The sequence below is a fragment of the Clarias gariepinus genome, chromosome 10 (assembly GCF_024256425.1).
Source record: "Clarias gariepinus isolate MV-2021 ecotype Netherlands chromosome 10, CGAR_prim_01v2, whole genome shotgun sequence".
Classification (NCBI taxonomy): domain Eukaryota; kingdom Metazoa; phylum Chordata; class Actinopteri; order Siluriformes; family Clariidae; genus Clarias; species Clarias gariepinus.
In genome coordinates this window covers 32608221-32634318 of record NC_071109.1, presented here as the reverse complement: position 1 = coordinate 32634318, position 26098 = coordinate 32608221, and the positions used below count along the sequence as shown (strand labels likewise).

At 43.3% G+C, this 26098-nt stretch overlaps 1 protein-coding gene and 1 pseudogene across 1 annotated transcript; one reads left to right on the top strand and one right to left on the bottom strand.

Moving 5' to 3' along the window:
- Positions 1–3086: 3086 nt before the first annotated feature.
- Positions 3087–7596, top strand: LOC128531403 (olfactomedin-4-like; annotated as a pseudogene).
- A 14285-nt stretch (positions 7597–21881) lies between these two features.
- LOC128532093 (olfactomedin-4-like) lies at positions 21882–25015 on the bottom strand. The gene is made up of 5 exons (XM_053506318.1): positions 24868–25015; positions 24542–24664; positions 23717–23935; positions 23273–23426; positions 21882–23054 (listed from the first exon to the last, which is right to left on the bottom strand). The coding sequence occupies exons 1-5, from the start codon at positions 24925–24927 to the stop codon at positions 22225–22227; spliced, it is 1386 nt and encodes a 461-aa protein (XP_053362293.1). The 5' UTR covers positions 24928–25015; the 3' UTR covers positions 21882–22224.
- Positions 25016–26098: the final 1083 nt, after the last annotated feature.

Sequence of the window (26098 nt, the reverse complement as noted above, 5' to 3'; positions counted from 1 at the left end):
TAACTCTGGAAGATTATCGATAAAGCTCTGTGTGGTATTTGATGTGAATGTACGTTTAAGGCAGTAGCGCGGTGCTGTGCGTACATTATTACTATGAGACACTTTAATCGAGACAAGACAGTGATCTGAGATAGGTTCAGACTGTGGAATTGTGATTATATTTTTTATACTTATATTGAATCTAAAGTGTGACCTGCTTTATGAGTGACACACTAATTTACTCCTACTAAGTCCAGTATGGACATAAATGCTGTTCTCAGAGGGTCTTCTGGATTCTCAAAATGAATATTAAAATCTCCAGCAATTAACGCTTTGTCTACGGAAACGACAAGGTTTGAAAGGAAATCTGCAAATTCACAGAGAAATTCAGAGTACGGCCCTGGGGGTCTGTAAATGATGATTAGCGGAATCGTCTGAGCTGACTTTATGTTACTATAGAGAATTTTAAATGCATTAAATTTAAATCTGTGTTTTTGTACGATAGCCAGATTATCGTTGTAAATAACTGCGACGCCTCCTCCTCTACCAGTTAACCGAGGCTGGTGTATGTAGCTGTATCCAGGAGGACTAGCTTCATTTAGAGCTACATACTTGCCCTGTTTCATCCAGGTTTCAGTTAAACATAATATAGCAAACTCCTAGTTTCGTTAATAATAACTGCTTTAGATGCAAAGATCTAATATTTAACAGTCCTAGCTTTAGATCAGAGGTGCCGGCTGCGCATTCAGTGTGATCGGAGTTTGTAATATCTATGTTAATTAAATTATTAAAACAGATTTTCTGAGTCTTTCTAAATTTGGTTTTAGCTCGGGGAACAGACACAGTCTCAATATGATGAACCCTGAGTGACGACTTTATGCAGATAGCAGACAGTTGGTTTAGCCTGTCTGTCTGCTTCCTGGCCTGGGCTCTGGATTGTCACCGATTAACTAGGCCTCTTCTGAGACTATGGAAATGACTACAGGAAATGAGAGCAGCACCTTCCCGAGTGGGATGGACACCGTCCCGCCCTAACAGGCCAGCTTTGCCCTCAAAGGTCTTCCAATTATCTATGAAGCCCACGTTGTTTTACGAGCACCACCTGGACATCCAGCGGTTCAGCGACCATAACCTGCTGTAAGTTAAGTTGCCACGTCTCATTGGAATGGGACCAGAGCATATTACATCATCGGACATTGCCTTCGCTAATTTAAACACCTCTATAAAGTTACTCTTACTAATCTCTGACTGACGAAGACGTATATCGTTAGCTTCAGCATGTACCACTATCTTAGAGAACCTATGCTGTCCTAGAGCCCTAAGATTACCTGCTCTGGCTCCCGGGATACACCTAACCACTGCCGCTGGCGCCCCTAAAGGTTTGGCTAATTTCACGGGCCTCATTATAGAGTCTCCTATAACCAGAGCTCTTTCAGGTTTCTCAGTGGGTGCATCACTGAGGAGAGCAAACCTGTTGGACATGTGAAGCGCAGAAGAGGTGTGGTCCGGTGGGCTAGCCTTAGCGTTAGCTTTGGCTGAACAAGTATGCCGCCGAGTCATCACCCACTTGCCCCGCTGTGAGGGCTCTAATGCCGGAGTCGGGGGCTGGTTATCTCCGCCTGCGGCACCCAGACTGTCCGCTACAGGAATAATGCTGCTCTCACACTCTCTAACCCTCTCTAAAGTCTGGATGCGCTCCTCTAACGCTGATATCTTCTCCGTCAGAGTGCTCACTAACACACACCTATCACAAATAAAATTACCACTAACGACGGAGGAAGAAAGTCTAAACATCCTGCACTCTACACACTGAACAAGCTGAATATTAGACATGATATCGTACCTGAGTCGGAGTTGTAGTTATTTGGTGATGGATTCCTGTTGTTTTCAGATGATACGCGCGTTCTCCGAAAAAGCGCAAAAAAACTAACAAACAGAAAAAGGCAAAAGTCCAGTAGTATTAAAGCCTGAAAATTAGTTAATGTTGTTATTAAAATTATATTAAAATTATACATTTTACATTTTTTAAAAACCTGACCAAACATCATTCTAAATCTGTTGCACTATGACGTCATTCCTACTACAACTCCCTCAACAGCTTGTTCAGGCTCCTCCAGTGTCTCCACAGGCCAGCCGTCACCCATCTGACCCCCCCCCCCCCCCTCATCCCCCACAGCAAAGCTCTGATTAAACAGAACAGAAGAATTCATTGAAGACGAAGTTAAATAAACTTTACAGAATATCTAGTTGTAATAAAAATAAAAGATATTAATAAACCTACACCACAGAGTGAAAAAAACAGTTTTGGGAATTCTGGAATGTAAATAAACTGTGCTAATGGTAACCAGTGAACTTTGTTAGTGTTAACCACGGTCTGTCTGTATTATCGTCTGCATTAAATTAACCAAGAATTTACTTAATGCGCTTTTCATACAAAAAAGTTAAGCGATATAACACTCGTATATGAGCATTAGTTTATCTCTGAAGCCAAACTATAACTTACAGAGTACTGAAGCCCCCCAAGTTCTAAAGTAGGTTAAATAAAAAAATGTAATTCTAAAAATTCTAATTAAATTCTTATGCATCAAAGTATTTGTTTGTTTCTTTGTTTACATGGATAACATGATAATGCATTAGAAGTAGTACCTGACTAAACTTAGAGTTCCATCAACACTTTTGTCAGAGCTTCTGTTAAGGAAAATGAATAAACATTAGAGTGAAGAATTATTTTGTGGTATAAAGCAAAGGGCAAAATAAAATATGTTAGAGGATGAAACCATAAATATACAATTATTCAAGTAAGGAAAGCAAAAAATGCATAAAAAACGCTGTTGTTTCAACATGTACTTGTGCAACAGTTATCACCAAAACCCAGATTGTCCCACATCATGTTGTCCTCTTACTTCACACCAGATATCAGCACAAAACAGAAGCTCTTACTTCTCCATTTTTTTGCCTTTACATGTTGGTCAGCAGAATTAAAAATTTTATATTAAATAGCACACTTTGATTTTAAAAAAGGAGGCGGTGATTTGCGTTAAGACAGAGCCTTGAAATGTTTTCTTGATATAAAGCTGCTGTTCTGTCATGCTCGTCTAAAACAAACCATGGAGTCGTCTCTGATGTCTGTACAGACAGCCGCAATCTTCCTCACACTTTTCTCTCAGGTAAGAGGAGCATAGCTGCAATGTACTGTAGGCTTCACACTGATATACAGTATATGCATTATTTATTAAGTATTAAATTAAGCTAGTCATCACAGTCTACAAATGAACAGTATTGCAACCTGCACAGAAAAACATTTACTATATGAAACTACCAAACCGTCACATTTAAAGAAACCGTCATGTCTACTGTATATGTTGTTGTCTATATCTAAATTTTTATTTATTTTTTTATTTTTATTTGCTGTGGTTTTGTGTGTAAGTGTGTGAATGGGAAGGACTGTGTGTGTGAGCTAAACAACTTGCAGGGGCCTTTCCCAACGGACAAACTCAACACCGTTTACAACGATGCTTCACAGTGCTCTAAGAGCATTATCTCAACAGAGGTATGTGGCTTAAAAGATTTTTTTACACTCAAACTATTCTAGGTAATAAAAGCAAGTAAAAAAAAAAAAGTCCAATATTGCAACAAACTATTATTTATATTGGATATTTATTTTTTATTTATATTTACTATAATATTGGATTTTAAAAAAAATCCAATATTGCAACAAACTATTATTTAAATTCCTTTAATTATTCATAATATACAGAATTACTTAAGTTTGCGAAAAATTTTCTCCATATTGATCAACTCTCTCTCTCTCTTACTCTCTGTCTCTCTCTCGCTCTCTCTCTCTCTTACTCTCTGTCTCTCTCTCTCTCTCTCTCTCAGCTAACCGAGTTGGATTCACTGATGCTGGGACTGCAGCGACGGCTGGAGCAGCTGGAGGAGAGCTTGTCTGTGTTGGAGAGGAGGATGATGGAGATCTGTATGGAGCCGTGTCACTGAGAATTATTGAGCTCGAACTCGCTGAGATCCTGGAGCTTATGGAAAAACTGAACAATACCATGACATTCAACATGGAGCTCAGTGAGTTAACGACAAACAAGGTGATTTACTGCATAACATTACACACCAAACCATATCATGTCACACACTGATACAGAATAAATGTTTAGCACCACTCAGTGTCTATATATTTTTTTGTTTGTTTGTTTTATGCCAAACTAAAGCCAAATGTAGTGCAAAAGCTCTGAAAGTGGTTTTGGAAATCACACACTTAATTAAAATGTTTTTATTGTTGCCCAATACTAAGTTATTATACCCATGTAATGTCAGATATTAATCATAGCAATTCTGAATACACTATTTTGTTAAATATTAAAAGTTTGAAAATGAAGTGTCAAACATCCAAAATACTTTGTAAAAAATTAGTTTTTCATAATAATAATTTATCATAATAAAATAATAATATATGTATACTGAGGTTGTCTGTAAATAGATGTTTTAAGTTTATGGGGAAGTTATTAATCTGTTTGAATTAAACCCATAAATAATTGCAGCTTTAATGAAGGTCAACTTCTAATGTCTAATGTGTCCTTTGATGGAAAGAATGATGAATATTCCGGGCTCCAACATCATTCCTCACATTTGCATAATAAGCCTAATATTTAAATAATTTCATCCATCCATCTACTGTAGGAACCAGTTTAGTCCAACCAGGGGCCGTGGAGGCCGATTGTGATTACTGTTGGGTTTTTTTTTCCATTTTTTGACCATGGTGGAACCTCTGGTCAACACTAACATGTGCAGTCACACATCACGGGCAATTTGGGAAAATCAATTAGTCTAACCAGCTTGTTTTTAGACTGTAGGAGAAAACCAGAGAAACCCACCAAACACAGGGAGAACATGGAATTATCTGAAATATTTTTGAATGGCCGGAACAGATTATCTGCATTTACATTATTCCCTACGGGAAAATGCAGTTCACAATGCAAAATTTCACCTTAACCCATAGCTAAATTTTATTGCTTAAAATGAGCTTTTTCTTGTCTCATGAGACTGAATTAAGCTGTCTCATTACAAGCTCGACTTTGTATTTTTTATATTTCTTCTAAACACCACTTAGGAGAAACAAAGAGACATAACTGAGACACAAAGCGAAACATACTTTTGAGAAACATTTAAGAAATCTGAGATTTACACATTATGAGAAACAGAACTGCATTTGAAGGAGAAGCAAATGGGCCATATATAAGACCATAATGAGATTAAAATCAGATATAAATGAGATGAAATATTATAGTTTTATAAAAAAATTCTCAGTTGACAGCATACAGTGTAATAAATTTACAATTCACACAATATAACAGACACCAGAAAAATCTGGCAAATCAAGACATTAATATATACAAAATGTCATAAAACCTGATAAAGATATAAAGTCTCACACTGCCACAGCATTGTGACAATCTTCCAGTGAAACGAATCAGTCAAAAGGAAAGGAAAGTTGGTCGGTTGCTTTATGTAAGGGCTACAAGAACGGGCCAGTGGCAAAAAGAGTTCTCTTTTACCAGCTACATCACTCTTCTCTTGTGGTGGATGTCCAACAAGTTTGTCCAAAGCCTCCCCTCCATCTATCCGTATGTGAAGAGTAAGATAAAGTATATAAAAAAGTACTAAACACTCTTTAGTGTAGATGGCACTGTTTGTCAGAGAACCCTAGCTTTTAAACCAAAAGCATTTTAGCCATTCTTTGCCTTATTTTTTTTAATAAATATACTGTTTATGAGTCAGGACTGTGCAATATAGAGTTAAATATAAGCACAATATATTCTTCAATATAAAGAACTCAATTTTATTTCATTTTAACTAACTATGCACAAGTGACTAAGCAAAAATTTGGATGATCATGATAATTGTGTTGTCTGTTTGCATTTAAAGCTGAAAAGCATGAGCAAGAACATGAAGGAGCTTGAGACATACGATATTTCACAAGTGGTGAGCAAAGAGCGGGAAAATCTCCGTATGAAGAGAGCATTAGCTGAGTGTCAGAAAGAGCTTGAAGCCACCCCTCCCCCTCCGACTCGTCGTCCAGGTACGTAAAATGTAAACATCCAACTCAACGCATGTTCTGCCTGCTTCTGCTCAGTTTCCCCAGAACATTATCCCAGAATTATCTTCCTACTAAAGATAAATATATAAACGAATACCTTTCATGACCATATTTACTTATCTTTCATAACCCTTTCTGTGAAATACTGGATAAATGGAGCAATATAATCAGATCACACCTAATTAAACTGGGTGACAAACAGACAGACAGACCCACCCCCCCTACCCCACCCACCCCATGGTAAGATAAGCACAAACATGTTGTAAATAAGGTAGACAGTTATAACTGTGTGAGTGCGTAAGTATGAGTCATAGTTATAGTGTCATAGTCATTAATGCATTTCGTAGCTATTTAATAGTATATATAGTATGTGTATGTATATAAAAACATAAAAAAGTTGACTCCTAACTATCACTGTATTAGTGTATAGAATTTTAATAATAAAATAGCGCTTGTGATTATTTTCTTTTCATGTGTTCTGTGTGTGTGTGTGTGTGTGTGAGTAGGACACTGTCCACAAGGACAGTTCATTAACATGGAAGGCCCTAGGACTTACACCCTCAACCCATACGGAACCTCGTACCCTTACGGAGCTTGGGGAAAAGATCCAAAGCCTGCTCTAGGAAAGGAGGACATGTACTGGCTGGTGGTTTTAACCAGCAGCAACGTTTATGCCAACTATATTACACATTATAGCAGTTGGAGCACTTTAATGGTAAATGTGGGTCCAACATACAGTTATATTTCTTCTTCAAACCCCACCACAAACACCATTCAGGGGCCCAATGTAGTGATGTATGGAGATGCGCTATACTACAACTGCTATTATACAGCCTCAGTGTGTCGCTTTAACGTTACTGATAAGTCCGTCACCAATACACCACTTCCAAAAACTGCCAGCTTCAATAACAAGGCTCCTTTTGGTCACCTGGATGCCGCGTACACCTACACGGACTTGGATCTTGCTACGGATGAGTCTGGTGTCTGGGTCATCTACACAACAACGGAAAATTTCGGCAACGTGGTCCTGAGCGAAGTGACTCAAGGAGTTCCTCCGTCCTTGGGCCGAACGTGGCAGACATCACTGCACAAGCGCGCCGCCACCAACACCTTTATGATATGTGGTGTGCTTTACGCTACACGCTTCGTGGACAAAGACAAAGAGGAAATCTTCTACTCTTTCGACACAGTGACAAAGGAGGAGCGCTACGATCTGAAGATCCACATCAAGAAAACACAAACCAATATTCAGTATCTGAATTACAACCCACGAGACAGATTGCTGTATGCCTTCAGCGACGCATACATGGTCACCTACGACACAGTCTACCAGTAAACAGTCATATAGATCCTGGCCTATTGCTTTTGTAATAAATATATATCTGTATGAAGATGGAGTGGATAACCCTCTTGGGATACACTGTTAATTTACAACAGTTAGAAAAAAAATTAGATTTGTGAACTATCTGTGGTTTTAACATTAGGGTAAATTTGATTATGCAATTATGCTTTGAAAGAATCATATCTTTACAGACTCAAGTATTCTGTAAACACCTCTTGACCAATAAAAAAATCATTCTCAGTCAATGACTGTGTTGTCCCGAATGTTTTTATAGTTATTATTTCTGCATAAAAAAATGTTCAACTAACTACTGTAACTGTAATTGCTCATTATTACAGCCTACAAAAAACACATACTGATAAAAAAAGCAATCTAATAGTTAGCTTTAGCATAAGGAACTGTTCTTAAACCATAGTATACATACTGTGCACATAGAATGCACCAGAGCCACGATACGTCACCATCACATGACAAAATTAAGATATTATAAAGCTGCAGCTGCTTTCTTTATGAAAAGAATTCTTTAAAATTACCCCAGTATCACATTAACATAAAGAACACCAATTACACACATTTAAATATTGTTCTAACATCATATTTCACACCTACCTTTCACAAAGTTCCCATGTAAAAGCTTTTAATGTAATTTTTTTCATGATCATTACTATGACTGTTCTGATAAAAAAAAATGAAGAAGTACAGTAATGCCTATATTTTTTTAATGTTCGCAGCCACTAGGTGGCAGTCTTGTACATTTTACAATGGTGTTGATGTTTGAGAACTTAGGAAAGTTGAAAACAAGCCATGCAGCTGCTTTTTGGATCAGCTGCAGAAGCTGCCAGGACTGGGTTGCAGTAGTCTAGTCTTATAATAACAATGGACTGAAGAAGCACCTGAGTAGCCAGTGTGAAGAGAAATAGACAAATTCTTCTGATGTTTTAAGAAGAAATAAACAAGTGATCTGAATAAGAGATCATAAGATGGGATGAATCACCTGGGATGAACAGCGGTTCAGTTTTATTGAGATTGAGTTTCAACTTATGAGATGCCATCCTGAATGAATCATTTGCTTCACATTAGAATATAGAGAGAAGAGCCGGGTTAGGGCTACTACTGAGAACAAGATCTGCATCAAGCTGTGATTTCTTCCATCTTTCCTCTGCACTTCTTAATTATTTTCTATTGCCGCGCAATACATCGGATAGCCAAGGAGCAGCACAAGAAATCTTCCTTGAACATATGTCACATAAACATATGTGTCATACACGATATGCAGTGAAATGTTAATAACTCTCTGTCATGAATGGGGTGTTGTGGCAGATGTTGAACGCCGTGGGCAGAAGGAGCAGGCATAGAGGCAGAGGGGTGGTGTAACCAAAAAAAAAAAAAAGAGTCTTTTAATAACAAGTAAGCACAAAGTATAAATAAAGATACAAACAAAGGAACAAACAAACTTAAACCATACTTAACTTTGTGCTAACAGGGGCTCTCTGGCAAGACACAGACAGGGGAACAAACACACGTCCTGTGGCGAGACACAGGCAGGGGGTTACACGAAACACGTCCTGTGGCGAGACACAGGCAGGAGGAGACACAAAACACGTCCTGTGGCGAGACACAGGCAGGGGGTTACACGAAACACGTCCTGTGGCGAGACACAGGCAGGAGGAGACACAAAACACGTCCTGTGGCGAGACACAGGCAGGGGGACAAACGTAACAAGACACAAACGAGGCGTGGAGCTGAAACTGGACATTAGAGAGGACGGGAGACACTAGAGAGGACGGGAGACACTAGAGAGGACGGGAGACACGTAAAGACGAGACGAGAGACCAAGAGAGGGACAGGACAAGGGCTAAAGACATGGCAATCAGCTAGGCATGGCTTTTAGCTAAACATGGTTAAGCATTGCTTAACCATGGCAGTTAGCTACACATACACCTAGCTAAGCATGTCTTTAGCCCCAACATGCACTAAGCTATACTTACCTAATAGCTTAAACACACTAGGGAATAGGGGCACAGAAACACAAACAAAGGATACCCAGTGGCTAGGCGAGGCAGCCCTCCAAGACTAAGCGAGGCGGCACTCACAAGCTAGTCGTTACTCCCCAGTCAGGAGGGACAGCACTCTAAAACTAGGCGCACTGGGACAATAGGGGGAGAGGAAACACAGGACAAGGGATACCCAGTGGCTAGGCTAGGGGACCATCAAAGGCCAGGCTGAGGACACATCAAAGGCCAGGCTGAGGACACATCAAAGGCCAGGCTGAGGACACATCAAAGGCCAGGCTGAGGACACATCAAAGGCCAGGCTGAGGACACATCAAAGGCCAGGCTGAGGACACATCAAAGGCCAGGCTGAGGACACATCAAAGGCTAGGCTGAGGACACATCAAAGGCTAGGCACACTGGGCAACTAGGAGGGGGTGGAAACACAGGACAGCTAGAGACACAGAGGGGCTATGGCTAGAAGCATGCTAGTACTGTAACTGTACTATAAACTCAACATAGCCTTTAGCTAATCATGCTCCTAGCCACACACACACCTAACTGCTTACCTGCTCTAGCTAACCACAAGAACACAGGAGGACAGGACTGAATCAGCTCCACTAACACAGACACACAAAACATACACAGAGACATTGCCAATAAGAGAGCCCAAGTCAACACAACTAAAATCAAAGTACAAATTAAACAGATAACAAAACAAACCAAAATGCCCACATAACTGACAGTGGTATTACCAAAAATGCTCGACCCAGTTTCCCAGTCTAAACAGCTATTTATAGATTGATTGATGGCTACCTCGGTTCAGGTGTGCACTGCATCACCTGACCGAGGTGCCTGCTGGGAAACTGAGTCGGCCAACAAAAACTACAAAATAAAAACAGTGACCTCTAGTGGAGGACCCTTACAGTACCCCCCCCCTTAAACCGCTCCTCCGGAGCGCTATTGGTGGTCCCAAGGCACTTCCCTGGTGTCCCTTCACCCGACCCCGACGGGCTAACTCCCGTAGCCAACTGTGTGGCGGAGGCAGCACCGGATCGCTGTTGTAGGCCGGGCGGAGGGGGCAGCACTGTATTGCTCTAAGAAGTAGAGCCCCTGAAGACAGCGCTGTGTTGTCCCCCAATCCGGGCGGCCGATGCGGTACTGGCTTTTTCTCCGCCGTGCAGCGGTGGGTGCCCGACATCGAAGCCGGGTGCTGGACGCTGTGCTGGGGTGTCGCTCCGAAGGCGGTGAGCCTTGAATAAGGGCTACTGGACGAAGGTGGGGGCCTCCACATGAGGCCTGCTGGTGTTGCTGGGACCTCCTCGAGGCGCTCGGCGGCTGCTGCTGCTGGGACCTCCTCGAGGCGCTCGGCGGCTGCTGCTGCTGGGACCTCCTCGAGGCGCTCGGCGGCTGCTGCTGCTGGGACCTCCTCGAGGCGCTCGGCGGCTGCTGCTGCTGGGACCTCCTCGAGGCGCTCGGCGGCTGCTGCTGCTGGGACCTCCTCGAGGCGCTCGGCGGCTGCTGCTGCTGGGACCTCCTCGTGAGGCGCGCGACGGGTGCTGCTGCTGGGACCTCCTCGTGAGGCGCGCGAAGGGTGCTGCAGCGGGGACCTCCTCGTGAGGCGCGCGAAGGGTGCTGCAGCGGGGACCTCCTCGTGAGGCGCGCGAAGGGTGCTGCAGCGGTGGCCTCCCCGTGAGGCGCGAAGGGTGCTGCAGCTGTGGCCTCCTCGTGAGGCGCGAAGGGTGCTGCAGCTGTGGCCTCCTCGTGAGGCGCGAAGGGTGCTGCAGCTGTGGCCTCCTCGTGAGGCGCGAAGGGTGCTGCAGCTGTGGCCTCCTCGTGAGGCGCGAAGGGTGCTGCAGCTGTGGCCTCCTCGTGAGGCGCGAAGGGTGCTGCAGCTGTGGCCTCCTCGTGAGGCGCGAAGGGTGCTGCAGCTGTGGCCTCCCCGTGAGGCGCGAAGGGTGCTGCAGCTGTGGCCTCCCCGTGAGGCGCGAAGGGTGCTGCAGCTGGGACCTCCCCGTGAGGCGCGAAGGGTGCTGCAGCGGTGGCCTCCCCGTGAGGCGCGAAGGGTGCTGCAGCGGTGGCCTCCCCGTGAGGCGCGAAGGGTGCTGCAGCTGCGGCCTCCCCGTGAGGCGCGAAGGGTGCTGCAGCTGCGGCCTCCACGCGAGGCTGCCGCTTTAAAGTCCCAGCCCCCTCTGCTATGCCTTGGTTGGTCGAGCATTCTGTCATGAATGGGGTGTTGTGGCAGGTGTTGAACGCCGTGGGCGGAAGGAACAGGCATAGAGGCAGAGGGGTGGTGTAACCAAAAAAAAAGAGTCTTTTAATAACAAGTAAGCACAAAGTATAAATAAAGATACAAACAAAGGAACAAACAAACTTAAACCATACTTAACTTTGTGCTAACAGGGGCTCTCTGGCAAGACACAGACAGGGGAACAAACACACGTCCTGTGACGAGACACAGGCAGGGGGTTACACGAAACACGTCCTGTGGCGAGACACAGGCAGGAGGAGACACAAAACACGTCCTGTGGCGAGACACAGGCAGGGGGACAAACGTAACAAGACACAAACGAGGCGTGGAGCTGAAACTGAACATTAGAGAGGACAGGAGACACTAGAGAGGACAGGAGACACTAGAGAGGACGGGAGACACTAGAGAGGACGGGAGACACTAGAGAGGACGGGAGACACTAGAGAGGACGGGAGACACTAGAGAGGACGGGAGACACTAGAGAGGACGGGAGACACTAGAGAGGACGGGAGACACTAGAGAGGACAGGAGACACTAGAGAGGACAGGAGACACTAGAGACACAGGAGACACTAGAGAGGACAGGACAAGGGCTAAAGACATGGCAATCAGCTAGGCATGGCTTCTAGCTAAACATGGTTAAGCATTGCTTAACCATGGCAGTTAGCTACACATACACCTAGCTAAGCATTTCTTTAGCCCCAACATGCACTAAGCTATACTTACCTAATAGCTTAAACACACTAGGGAATAGGGGCACAGAAACACAAACAAAGGATACCCAGTGGCTAGGCGAGGCAGCCCTCCAAGACTAAGCGAGGCGGCACTCACAAGCTAGTCGTTACTCCCCAGCTGGGACCTCCAGTCAGGAGGGACAGCACTCTAAACCTAGGCGCACTGGGACAATAGGGGGAGAGGAAACACAGGACAAGGGATACCCAGTGGCTAGGCTGGGGACACATCAAAGGCTAGGCTGAGGACACATCAAAGGCTAGGCTGAGGACACATCAAAGGCTAGGCTGAGGACACATCAAAGGCTAGGCTGAGGACACATCAAAGGCTAGGCTGAGGACACATCAAAGGCTAGGCTGAGGACACATCAAAGGCTAGGCTGAGGACACATCAAAGGCTAGGCTGAGGACACATCAAAGGCTAGGCTGAGGACACATCAAAGGCTAGGCTGAGGACACATCAAAGGCTAGGCTGAGGACACATCAAAGGCTAGGCTGAGGACACATCAAAGGCTAGGCTGAGGACACATCAAAGGCTAGGCTGAGGACACATCAAAGGCTAGGCTGAGGACACATCAAAGGCTAGGCTAAGGACACATCAAAGGCTAGGCTAAGGACACATCAAAGGCTAGGCTAAGGACACATCAAAGGCTAGGCACACTGGGCAACTAGGAGGGGGTGGAAACACAGGACAGCTAGAGACACAGAGGGGCTATGGCTAGAAGCATGCTAGTACTGTAACTGTACTATAAACTCAACATAGCCTTTAGCTAATCATGCTCCTAGCCACACACACACCTAACTGCTTACCTGCTCTAGCTAACCACAAGAACACAGGAGGACAGGACTGAATCAGCTCCACTAACACAGACACACAAAACATACACAGAGACATTGCCAATAAAAGAGCCCAAGTCAACACAACTAAAATCAAAGTACAAATTAAACAGATAACAAAACAAACCAAAATGCCCACATAACTGACAGTGGTATTACCAAAAATGCTCGACCCAGTTTCCCAGTCTAAACAGCTATTTATAGATTGATTGATGGCTACCTCGGTTCAGGTGTGCACTGCATCACCTGACCGAGGTGCCTGCTGGGAAACTGAGTCGGCCAACAAAAACTACAAAATAAAAACAGTGACCTCTAGTGGAGGACCCTTACACTCTCTATGACCTAAAAAGTAAAAGAGAAATAAGAGTATTCTAAATATATATAAAAAAAAGGAAGAGTATGAGAAGAAAATTTTCAAATAAGGTATATACAATATGAAATAAAAATATAAAAAAAAAATGTACAGTATAAAAAATATAGAAAACCTTTGACTGTAAAATTTACATTATGTATAAGTAATAACAATAAAAATAAAATTGAGATTAAATTAATGGAAATGTCCAGTAACGAGGATAGCAGTGAGTAAAGTATGTGCAAATAAGTTAAATGTGCAAATGAACATTGATGTGCAATATGCGATGTGCCGAGTGGTATATGAGTAGAAGTAGAGTGTTTAGTCCTGTAGGATGTTGTGATTGAGAGTCCTACAGCTCTGTATAGCCTACACAAAGAAGCTCCTACTTAGTCTCTCTGTGTTGGCCTTTAGGGAGTGCTTTCCTCACTGCAACAGAGAGAACAGTCACCTGTTGGGGTGGTTGAGGTCCTTCACAATCTTCCTGGCCTTGGTCCAGCACTGCTTGTTGTAGATTGAGTGCAAACCAGGGAGCTTGGAGTGGATGATGCAAGTCTCTCAAGCGCATGAGGTGGTAGAGACACTGCTGGGCCTTTTTCACCATGGTGTTGATGTGACAGGACCATGACAGGTCCTGCATGATGTGAGCACGTAGGTCTCTGGAGTTGTCCACTTTTTGCACTGGGATTTTGTTGATCATGGGGGTCTGGTGGTTCATCTCCTGCTTTGTACTAAAGTTCACTATCACCCTTCTTTGTCTTGCTGACGTTCAGGAGAAGGTTGTCCAGGAGTTTTAATCTCTTTCAGGTAGACCATCTTGTCGTTGTCAGAGATCAAGTCCTTCACGACGGTGTCATCAGCAAACTCATGGATGGTGGTGTAGTTGTTAGTGGCCATACAGTCATAGGTGTATAGTGAGTACAACAGGGTGCTCAAAACACAGCCCTGGGGGGCTCCAGTGTTTGAGCGGGGCTGAAACATGTCTGCCCATCCTTACTGCCTGTCGTCTGCCAGTTAAGAAATTGGAGATCCACTGACTTAGAGATGGAGTCCCAGGTGCCTCAGCTTGTTGGTGAGGTTGGTAAGTGTGGAGGGAATTATAGTGTTTAATGCTGAACTGAAGTCGACAAAGAGCATTTTAACATCATTTCTTATGTTTACAACATAGCGTTCAGGTGAGTGTTCAACTATCGCCGGTATCACTTCTCTCTTTTATTTCCAAAATTCTTGAAAGAACTGTTTATAACCAAACGTCTCTTTATCTCTCACAGAACAACCTTAATAATCCCAACCAATCAGGATTCAAAGTGGCACATTCTACAGAGACTGCGCTTCTGTCAGTCACTGAGAAGCTCCATGCTGCTAGATCTGCTAAACTGTCATCTCTCCTCATCCTCCTGGACCTGTCAGCTGCATTTGACACAGTGAACCACAAGTTTCTATTATCTATTCTTACAAGCCTTGGGATTTGTGGAACAGTGTGTCAATGGTTTGCTTCTTACCTAAAAGATAGGTCATATGAGGTAACATGGAGGGGATCTAAATCTGCCCCACGTAGACACTCTACTGGTGTCCCGCAGAGCTCAGTACTTGGTCCTCTTCTGTTCTCCCTCTATACCCGGTCTCTTGGTAAGGTTATATCATCGCATGGATTTTCATACCATTTTTATGCAGATGACACCCAACTTACTTTCTCCTTTCCTCCCTCTGACACTCAGGTTTCTCAGCATGTCTGGCAGACATCTCATCCTGGATGGCTGCTCATCAGCTGAAGCTCAATCTCAGTAAAACCAAACTGTTGTTTATCCCATGTGACTCATCCCCATGTCAAGACCTTGTGATATCCCTGGACAACAACCAAATCACTCCTTCAGCCACCGCCCACAATCTTGGGGTAACCATGGACAATCATCTGTCATTTTCCCCACACATCGCTAACCTTACTCGCTCTTGTAGATTTCTTCTTTACAATATCAGAAGAATTCGCCCATTTCTTTCTTCACAGGCTACTCAGGTGCTTGTTCAGTCCCTTGTTATTTCAAGACTGGACTACTGCAACTTACTCCTGGCAGGCCTGTCTCTATCCACGATTCATCCTCTGCAACTGATCCAGAATGCAGCAGCATGTCTCGTTTTTAACCTTCCCAAGTTCTCCCACACCACACCACTCCTCCGCTCCCTGCACTGGCTTCCTGTAGCTGCCCGCATCAAATTCAAAACGCTGATGCTTGCCTACAAAGCTAAAAATGGCCCAGCACCTACTTACCTTGCTGCTCTAATCACACCACGCACTGCACCACGTTCCCTCTGATCCTCCAGCACTGCTCGTCTCATCCCATCCTCTCTCAGGGATCGAGGGCGGCATTCATCCAGGCTCTTTTCTGTTCTGGCACCTAGGTGGTGGAACAAACTTCCTCTAGATGTCCGTACAGCAGAGACTTTGACTATCTTTAAACGACGACTCAAGACGCATCTGTTTCTCCAGTACTTGGACTAACCCAAAAAAATAAAAAATAAAAAATAAATCTTCCCAGTTGTGTTGGACTAATGGCACTTAGTTATTAATCTAGTTAACCCAGTGTAAGTATGTATCCAATGATGTAAACTTTAAAGCACTTTTTGTAAGTCCCTCTTATCTCTCATCTGCCAAATGCCTAAATGTAAATGTTATGAGTTATGTGGGATAAATCCTACTGCTTTTCTGGTGTTCACTCTCCTAAAGGCTCTTCTCACGTCCTCCTCAGAGATGATGACTGCGTTTCTGATGTTGTCATTCTTTTTCTGTCTGCAGTCATTAGCATTAGCTTTAGCATAGTTGTGTGGTATAGCCGGCAGTGCAAGATCTTGGTGCATCATGAATGGTTTTATCCACCCACGGCTTCTGATTGGAAAATGTATTTATTGTTGTTTTTCGCATGGTATCATCCACTATTTTCCCGACGAATCCCACAACTACCTCCATAAACATGATGTCATCAGAGCTGCACCAAAACATGTCCCAGTCTGCATTAGTGCATCCTGTAGAGCAGTGGTTCTCAAAGTGTGGGGCGCGCCCCACTAGTGGGGAATACAGACATGACAGGTGGGGCGCAGTGAACGGGAGGGAATTAGTGGCACGGTAATTCCAGAGGAACAAAATATAAGGAAACATTCGGTATTATATATGTAATTTCATATGTTTATTTCAATGTGTATGCTGATGTTTCTGTATTTTTGTTAAACATTAATATTTTATTAGGAATCATTTCTAGATTCCAGTGTGGCAAAAAAGTTGCTTTTTGATCCTTCAGGCGCTGAACAGAAGGGAAGATAATGAGAATAATGGTGTTTATTTTTTTAAACATGTATAATTTAAGGCGGATGGAGCTTAAAGACAATGTAGAGAGGAAATATATCTGTGTATCTTATTCGCGGGTTTATTTACGCAGCTATTGAATTCGGAGATGCGAATATCAAAATAACTTTACCGCGGACACAAACAGGTGTTATGCGCTAAAATGCCCCCCCCCCCATCACACACGTAATCTCTATCAAATATTATATTAGGACATGCATTCAAAGGTTTATTATTATCAAATATATTATTAACCCTAGGCACGTGACAGCCGTCGAGACGATTAATACAAATCCCCAAAAATGATTATTTTATGGCACATTTATTTTGCAGGGGTTTATCAGTGTACAAATAACAAATTGTTTATCACAAATACACTAAATAAATATTGTTTGTGGGTGAAAAATTACAGGAAACGATTTTTATTATAAAATAAGCAATATAAAAATATACATGTTGTATATGAAAAAAATATATAATTTATATATTTTTCCCCCTATACAAATTTTTTTTATATTGCTTACTTTATAATTAAATTCGTTATAATTTGTAATTTGTAAACCATAAACCTATGAATTAATGTTCTAATATATTATTTGAAAAAGTTTATGGGGGGGGGGGGGGCATTTTAGAGCATAACACCAGGTCAGTAGCGTACTAGTGAGGATAATAACGTCAATGGATACATTTGTTACATGGACCTCAAAAAAGCAGGTAATTTAGCCGAAAGAAAAACATGATGAGGCCTATGTTGCACTTGGATTCATGGTGGTGATGGTGGGGACAGAGGAGAGACCCGTGTGTGTTTTGTGTCTTAAACCGCTGGCAGCAAACAGCATGAGACCCAACAAAGTAGGAAGACACTTAGAGACAACACACCCCAGTCACGTTAATAAGCCACTCAACTTCTTTGAAAGAAAGCTCTAGATTTTCAGAGTGACGAAGTAAGCCTGTTATAACATCTGCACATGTATTTTATCTGTTTTGAACTTGGTGTTATTTGATCTTATTGGTTAGAAATTGATATTTCAATAAACAGTAAACTTGGCCGTTTTCGTTATTATTTTGTAGACAAGTGGGGCTTGAAAATTCGCCCACCCCCTTAAGTGGGGAATGACAGAAAATGTTTGAGAACCACTGCTGTAGAGTGTTTGGTAGAGTGGCCACCAATTGGATGTTTAGCACACAACCACGCTCTGAGTTGCTTATATTTTGGTATGAGGAAAATGGTGGTGTGGTTGAATTTCTCAAATTGGGACAAGATTGTGGTGTTTGGCTGTCTTTGTTGTGTAGCAGTGGTCCAGTGTCCTTTCACCCCTGGTGGGGCAGGTGATGTGCTGATAAAAGTTTGGCGCAGCATCGCTGTGTTGTGTCTGGTGCTTTGTGAGTGCTTCATCCAGCTTGCCTAAGGCAGTGTCTGTGTCCACTTGTGGTGGAATATAAACTGCGCTGATTATGACCAATGTAACTCTTAAAGAAGGTTAAAAGGATGACATTTGATGGTCAATAGTTCCAGGTTGGGTGTGCAGGAGCGTGTGAGAGGAACAATGCTTGCACTGTTCCGCCAGCTGTTGTTCACCATTAAATACACTCCACCTTTCCTTGACTTCCCCAAGTCCAGTGTTCAGTCCATGTGTTGAACACATATACATTACAGCACAGTGAAATTCCTTCTTTGCATATACCAACATAACTGGGGTCAGAGCGCAGGGTCAGCCATGATACAGCACCCCTGGAGCAGTTAGGGTTAAGGGCCTTGCTCAAGGGCCCAACAGTGGCAACCTGGTGGAGCTGGGGATCGAACCGCCAATCGTCTGATCAGTAACTCGGTGCCTTAGCCCTCTGAGCCACCACTGGCTTAGAACTAAGCCAGCAGGATGGTGTGATCCGGTACTGCTGGGTTCGGCCTATCTCGGTGAAGCAGAGGAGATTGCAGTCCCGGATGTCTCTCTGAAACTTTACCATGGCCCTTAATGACAAGCTCAGGTCATTGAGTTTGTTTTCCAGTAATTGGACGTTGGAAAGCAGGATGCTGGATAGAGCCGTGATGTGTGCACGAGCTCTCAGCCTGTTCAGCCTGTTCCACCGCTTTGGGTTGCATCCTTTGTTCTCCCTCAGATTCTCACTCGGCCAGTTAGGATCCAGGATTAAAATTGTGAGTCCATTGTATACCAATAGAAATAGGTATACAATAGAATAGGTATCTCAATCGTACCTAACATACTTAACTGTGAAGAACCTGCCAGTTTAAAATAACTGAATATTAGTTTAAAAATCAAAAACAAAGAAAAAGAGGTCGGAGCAGCGGCGCCATCATGGAGAGGATTTGCAGGATATGCTTTTTTTTTATGAGGACTATTGCAGGATATGCTTTTTACTTTTTTTTTACTATACACCTTTAATATACTGTAGGTAGTTATGCCCTGCCCACAATTTATACCTTAAGGAAGCCCGAAACCTTTCTTGATTAATTACCTAAGAGAACAAATTGCTTTAGCCCTACTTTAAACACACTATAAGAACACTACAGGACAGCAGGACTACAGTATGTACACAGTAATAACAACCATGTACACAGTAAAAACAACCATGTACAAAAGTCAATCCCTAGAAAATTGATTAATAACTTGTCACAATCTTGTTAAAGAGATGCATCTGTACATACATACAGGAACTCGCTGGGACTTGCCACATCCTTTGTACATTTCAGACCTCCCTCTTAGCCATTCCCATTTATATATGGCTGATAAATTACTATAGATCAGCAGAACATCAAATCTTAATTTTTTCATTTGTTTGTTGGTTTGTTTATTTGTTTTAGATGAAAAGGCATGTTATGTGATAGTTAACATCATGGGTTTAATTAATTATGAATGCGCTGTGTGTGCACATGGCTTGTGTTTGTAAGGGTCCTCCACTAGAGGTCACTGTTTTTATTTTGTAGTTTTTGTTGGCCGACTCAGTTTCCCAGCAGGCACCTCGGTCAGGTGATGCAGTGCACACCTGAACCGAGGTAGCCATCAATTAATCTATAAGTAGCTGTTTAGACTGGGAAACTGGGTCGAGCATTTTTGGTAATACCACTGTCAGTTATGTGGGCATTTTGGTTTGTTTTGTTATCTGTTTAATTTATACTTTGATTTTAGTTGTGTTGACTTGGGCTCTCTTATTGGCAATGTCTCTGTGTATGTTTTGTGTGTCTGTGTTTGTGGAGCTGATTCAGTCCTGTCCTCCTGTGTTCGTGTGGTTAGCTAGAGCAGGTAAGCAGTTAGGTGTGTGTGTGGCTAGGAGCATGATTAGCTAAAGTTTATGTTGAGTTATAGTACAGTTACAGTACTAGCATGCTTCTAGCCATAGCCCCTCTGTGTCTCTAGCTGTCCTGTGTTTCCCACCTCCCTAGTTGCCCAGTGAGCCTAGCCTTTGAGTGTCGCCAGGCCTGGCCTTTGAGTGTCGCCAGGCCTGGCCTTTGAGTGTCGCCAGGCCTGGCCTTTGAGTGTCGCCAGGCCTGGCCTTTGAGTGTCGCCAGGCCTGGCCTTTGAGTGTCGCCAGGCCTGGCCTTTGAGTGTCGCCAGGCCTGGCCTTTGAGTGTCGCCAGGCCTGGCCTTTGAGTGTCGCCAGGCCTGGCCTTTGAGTGTCGCCAGGCCTGGCCTTTGAGTGTCGCCAGGCCTGGCCTTTGAGTGTCGCCAGGCCTGGCCTTTGAGTGTCGCCAGGCCTGGCCTTTGAGTGTCGCCAGGCCTGGCCTTTGAGTGTCGCCAGGCCTGGCCTTTGAGTGTCGCCAGGCCTGGCCTTTGAGTGTCGCCAGGCCTGGCCTTTGAGTGTCGCCAGGCCTGGCCTTTGAGTGTCGCCAGGCCTGGCCTTTGAGTGTCGCCAGGCCTGGCCTTTGAGTGTCGCCAGGCCTGGCCTTTGAGTGTCGCCAGGCCTGGCCTTTGAGTGTCGCCAGGCCTGGCCTTTGAGTGTCGCCAGGCCTGGCCTTTGAGTGTCGCCAGGCCTGGCCTTTGAGTGTCGCCAGGCCTGGCCTTTGAGTGTCGCCAGGCCTGGCCTTTGAGTGTCGCCAGGCCTGGCCTTTGAGTGTCGCCAGGCCTGGCCTTTGAGTGTCGCCAGGCCTGGCCTTTGAGTGGCGCCAGGCCTGGCCTTTGAGTGGCGCCAGGCCTGGCCTTTGAGTGTCGCCAGGCCTGGCCTTTGAGTGGCGCCAGGCCTGGCCTTTGAGTGGCGCCTCGCCTAGCCACTGGGTATCCTTTGTCTGTGTTTCTGTGCCCCTATTCCCTAGTGTGTTTAAGCTAGTAGGTAAGTATAGCTTAGTGCATGTTGGGGCTGAAGACATGCTTAGCTAGGTGTATGTGTAGCTAACTGCCATGGTTAAGCAATGCTTAACCATGTTTAGCTAGAAGCCATGCCTAGCTGATTGTCATGTCTTTAGCCCTTGTCCTGTCCCTCTCTTGGTCTCTCGTCTCGTCTTTACGTGTCTCCAGTCCTCTCTAGTGTCTCTAGTGTCTCGTTTCAGCTCCACACCTTGTTTGTCCTGTTGTGTTTGTCCCCCTGTTATGTGTCTCGCCGCAGGGCGTGTTGTGTGTCTCGCCGCAGGGCGTGTTGTGTGTCTCGCCGCAGGGCGTGTTGTGTGTCTCGCCGCAGGGCGTGTTGTGTGTCCCCCCTTGTCTGTGTCTTGCCAGAGAGCCCCTGTTAGCACAAAGTTAAGGATCGTTTAAGTTTGTTTGTTTCTTTGTTTGTATCTTTATTTATACTTTGTTTAACTATCATTAAAAAGACTCTTTTTTTGGTTACACCACCCCTCTGCATCTATGCCTGCTCCTTCCGCCCACGGCGTCAACACCTGCCAATACACCCAGATCGTGACAGTGTTCAAATAAAAAAAAAACAGTGTTTGATTCTAAAGCTGGCAAATGTATTAACATTTTTAATTGATATGCTTTCATATATTTGTACAATATGTATCTGTGTCAATGCACAAGTAATAATGAAGAAAAAATACACAGTTGAATAAAAATATTTTTTGGAAGTTTTGGATCTTTTGGAGGTTTGGGGTCTTGTACACAGAATTGTTATCAACATAAAGTCATGTTTTATTGATCAAGAGACATTTACAGAACACCCAAAAAATAATGGTTTATAATTGTGATAAATTTATCAAATTTACACCTAAATGTTGAACTGCAAATTAAATTAAACATTAATCCATTATAATGACATTTTACAGATTCAGATTTTCTTGTGTTCTTTGATTGATTTCACAACATGATTACACAGCTGTTTAACAAAATACCTTTACAGGAGCTAAGATAACCTTTTACTGAAAGACAGCATCATACGAGATGATGTATGCATCACTGTAGGCGTAGAGCATCCTGTCTCGTGGGCTGTAATTTAGAGACTGGATATTGGTTTGCATTTTCTTAATGTGGATCCTCAGATCGTAGCGCTCCTCGCTTGTCTCTGTATCGAATGAGTAGAAAATTTCCTCCATCTGTTTGTCCAGGAAGCGTGTGGCGTAAAGCACTCCGCATACCATGAAGGTGTTGGTGGCGGTGCGCTTGTGCAGTGATGTTCGCCATGTTCGGCCTAGAGATGGAGGACTTCCTTCTATTATCTCACTAAGGATCACGTTGCCAAAGTTGTCAGGTGCTGTGTAGACGACCCAGACACCAGACTCATCTGTGGCAAAATCCAAGTCTGTGTACTTGTATATGACCTCCAAGTGGCCGAATGGAAATTTGTTATTGAAGCCAGAATTTTGTGGAAGTGGTGTATTGGTGACAGAGAGAGTGGAGATGTTAAAGCGACACACAGAGGGTGTATTATAGCAGCCGTAGTATAGTGCATCTCCGTATTGCACCACGTTAGGGCCGATGATGGTGTTTGTGGTGGGGTTTGAGGAAGCAATGGTGGCATCCACAGGACGTATACCTGCTGTTAAAGTGCTCAAACTGCTGTAATGCCGCACAAAATTAGCATAAGCGTTAGCGCTGGTCAAAGCCACCAGCCAGTACATGTCCTCCTTTCCTGGAGCAGGTTTTGGATCTTTTCCCCAGGCACCGTAAACGTAAGAAGTTCCATACTGGGTAAGGGAATAAGTTTTGGCACTGGTTACATTGACCAATTGTCCTTGTGGACAGCGTCCTACACACAAACAAAGTAGATTTAGAGACCAGAGAGTGTGAATACACCCTGCATAGGGAAGACAGTCCATGCATTGACACCTACTGACATGTTTCTAGAATGTTAAAGGTACCTATTTCCAGAGGGAACAATACAGTGCTATGATAGATATGACAGGTTACGTTTTTGCTATCGTTTCTTTAAATTAACCATAAGGTAAAACGCTCTACTGTACGTACGTGGACGAGGAGTGGGAGGAAGAGACGTTGCTTGAAGCTCATGCTGACACTCAGACAACTCTCTCTTGATGCGCTGATTCTCTCTCTGTTTGTTCACTTCATGTAAAAGATCAAAAGCCTCAAGCTCCTGCATGCAGTCGGTCATGTTTTGTAGCTTCGGGACAAACAGGAAGAATAAGAACCACGATTTACTTAATTATTCATTCAACAGGTGCTTTTATCCATTTAATAATGCCCTTAACCAATTACCTTAAACCTAATACACCATTTAGGTCAAAATGATTCATTTTAAATGTACAAGGGGTGTTCAAGTCAAACCATGACATTTATTTGAGCGAGGGAAGTAAAAACTCCCTTTATTTGACCATGCTAACTGTTTACTTTGTAAAGGTGTATTATGACGGAATGTACTTTGGTGTGGTATGATGTAATGCAGTAAGAAACCTTGGTGGCCATGCTCTCACTGAGATTCTTGTGTAAGCTGAAGGTTTTCTTGAGTTTAGCCGCGAGCTCCAGGATCTCAGCAAGCTCCAGCTCGATGATTCGCAGTGTCACAGCACCATACAGATCACCGTCATCCTCATTCTCCAACACAGACACGCTCTTCTCCAGCTGGTCCAGCCGCCGCTGCACACCCAGCATCAGTATATCCACCTCCATTAGCTTAGAGATTGAGAGAGAGACTTTTTTTAAGCTTTGCATCTCTGGAAAGACTTCAGGACACTTCAGGACACTTCTCAGTAGTATGACGAACAGAATGTTTCTACCATCATAGGACTGATTCCAGAGGTGGACGGTAACAAAGTACATTTACATCATCACTGAACTTAAGTAATTTTTTTATGTCCATTTTATTTACTTGAGCAGTTTTATTAGTTAATTCTTTTAATTTTACTCCACTACATCCTACAGCTAACATCTGTATGTTTTACTTTTCTACATTTGTGCATGGTGTTATATTATATAGGCACAGTGGTGTGTAATATCTGAAGCGATATCATCACCACACACTGACTATTATGCATGGTTGCGTAATTTGTCTTTCATTAATGAAATACTCATTTAGGTAGATGCTGTTTGAAATCAGACATAGAGGAAGTTTTAGAGAAAAACATCACAGAGAGAGAATGTAACTTATGGCCTCCAGTTGTTTGTTATTTTCTGTTGAACAGCAACTTACATACATAATGAGAGTTTTATTCCTTAGCTGTCATCTTACCAAATTTTATAACATGCATAGTTTTTAAAATGGTCTCAAAAACCTCAAACCTGTGTTAATGTGATGCTCCTGTTACACAGCGAAGCCTCAGTGAGGATGGAGTCGAGGTTCTCCATTGGGAAAGGTTCCTGCAAAATGTTCAGCTCACACACGCAGTCCTTCCCGCTCACACACTTACAGTGCAGTAAAAACATTACAAATTCAAAATACACACAGAACATGTCACACATTTTCTTTGAATGTGACTATAATGAATGAAGTATGTTTTATACTTATGTATTTTTTTTGCATAGTTTAATTTAGATGTTAACCCAATATATAAAACATGTAAAGCATGTTTATAAAGCATGAAATTTATAGTACATAATTCTCCTACCTGAGAAAAAAGGGTGAGGAAAAATGTGGCGGTCTGTACAGACAACACAGACGACTCCATGGTCGCTTTAAACGAGCAGAATAAAGACGCTGCAGCTTTATTCAAAAGAATCAGCTTTTATCAGAAGTCCAGATGCTCTCTTAAAGCAAATCACCTCTTACTTTTACAAAATCAAGTTTTAAATGACAGAAATCCCAATTTCTACACATATTGTGGAAGTGAAAGCTTGAATTTTTTTTTTTTTGGGTGGAGTAACAGACTACAGCATGATGTGGTTTTAGTTTTGGTGTTTGCACAATCCTAATACAGCATCCCATGTTCTTGCTTACTTCATATTAATAATTAAATTAAATGTATGCATTCATTATAATAAAATTATTCCATTTAGTCGATAAATCACTTAAGCACAATTGAATTCGCTACTCTGATTGGCCAAAAGGTGTTGAAAATGTTCTATAACAGCAGCTCTGACATTAGTGCTGTTGCAAAGATCTAATGCATTAATGTGGTATTATCAACAAGTGTACAGTATCTTCTTCTTTGTCTTTCGTCTGTTCCCTTTCAGGGGTCACCACAGCGAATTTTCTGCCTCCATCTAACCCTATCCTCTGCATCCTCTTCTCTCACACCAACTAACTTCATGTCCTCTCTCACTGCATCCATAAATCTCCTCTTTGGTCTTCCTCTAGACCTCCTGCCTGGCAGTTCCAACCTCAGCATCCTTCTACCGATATATTTACCATCTCTCCTCTGAACATGTCCAAACCACCTCAATCTGGCCTCTCTGACTTTATCTCCAAAACATCTAACATGAGTTGTCCCTCTGAAGAACTCATTCTTGATCCTATCCATCCTCGTCACTCCCAAGGAGAACCTCAACATCTTCAGCTCTGCTACCTCCAACTCTGCCTCCTGTCTTTTCTTCAGTGCCACTGTCTCTAAGCCGTAGAGCATCGCTGGTCTCACCGCTGTCCTGTACACCTTTCCTTTCATTCTCGCTGATACTCTTTTATCAAACAACACACCTGAAATTTTTCTCCACCCATTCCAACCTGCCTGTACCCGCCTCTTCATCTTCTTTCCACACTTTTCGTTGCTCTGGACCGTTGACCCTAAGTACTTAAAGTCCTGCACCTTCTTTACCTCTGCTCCCTGTATCCTCACTGTTTCTCTTGGGTTCCTCTCATTTACACACATGTATTCCATCTTATGGCGGCTAACCTTCATTCCT

Bases quoted from the DNA above. Each gene is read 5' to 3' on its own strand.
- LOC128532093 (XM_053506318.1), bottom strand. From the start codon at position 24,927: ATGGAGTCGTCTGTGTTGTCTGTACAGACCGCCACATTTTTCCTCACC. The intron at 23,936-24,541 runs GTTTGAGGTTTT...TCAATCTCTAAG, and splicing joins GGAGCATCACATTAACACAG to CTAATGGAGGTGGATATACT. The intron at 23,055-23,272 runs GTACGTACAGTA...GTTTGTGTGTAG, and splicing joins TCCTCCCACTCCTCGTCCAC to GACGCTGTCCACAAGGACAA.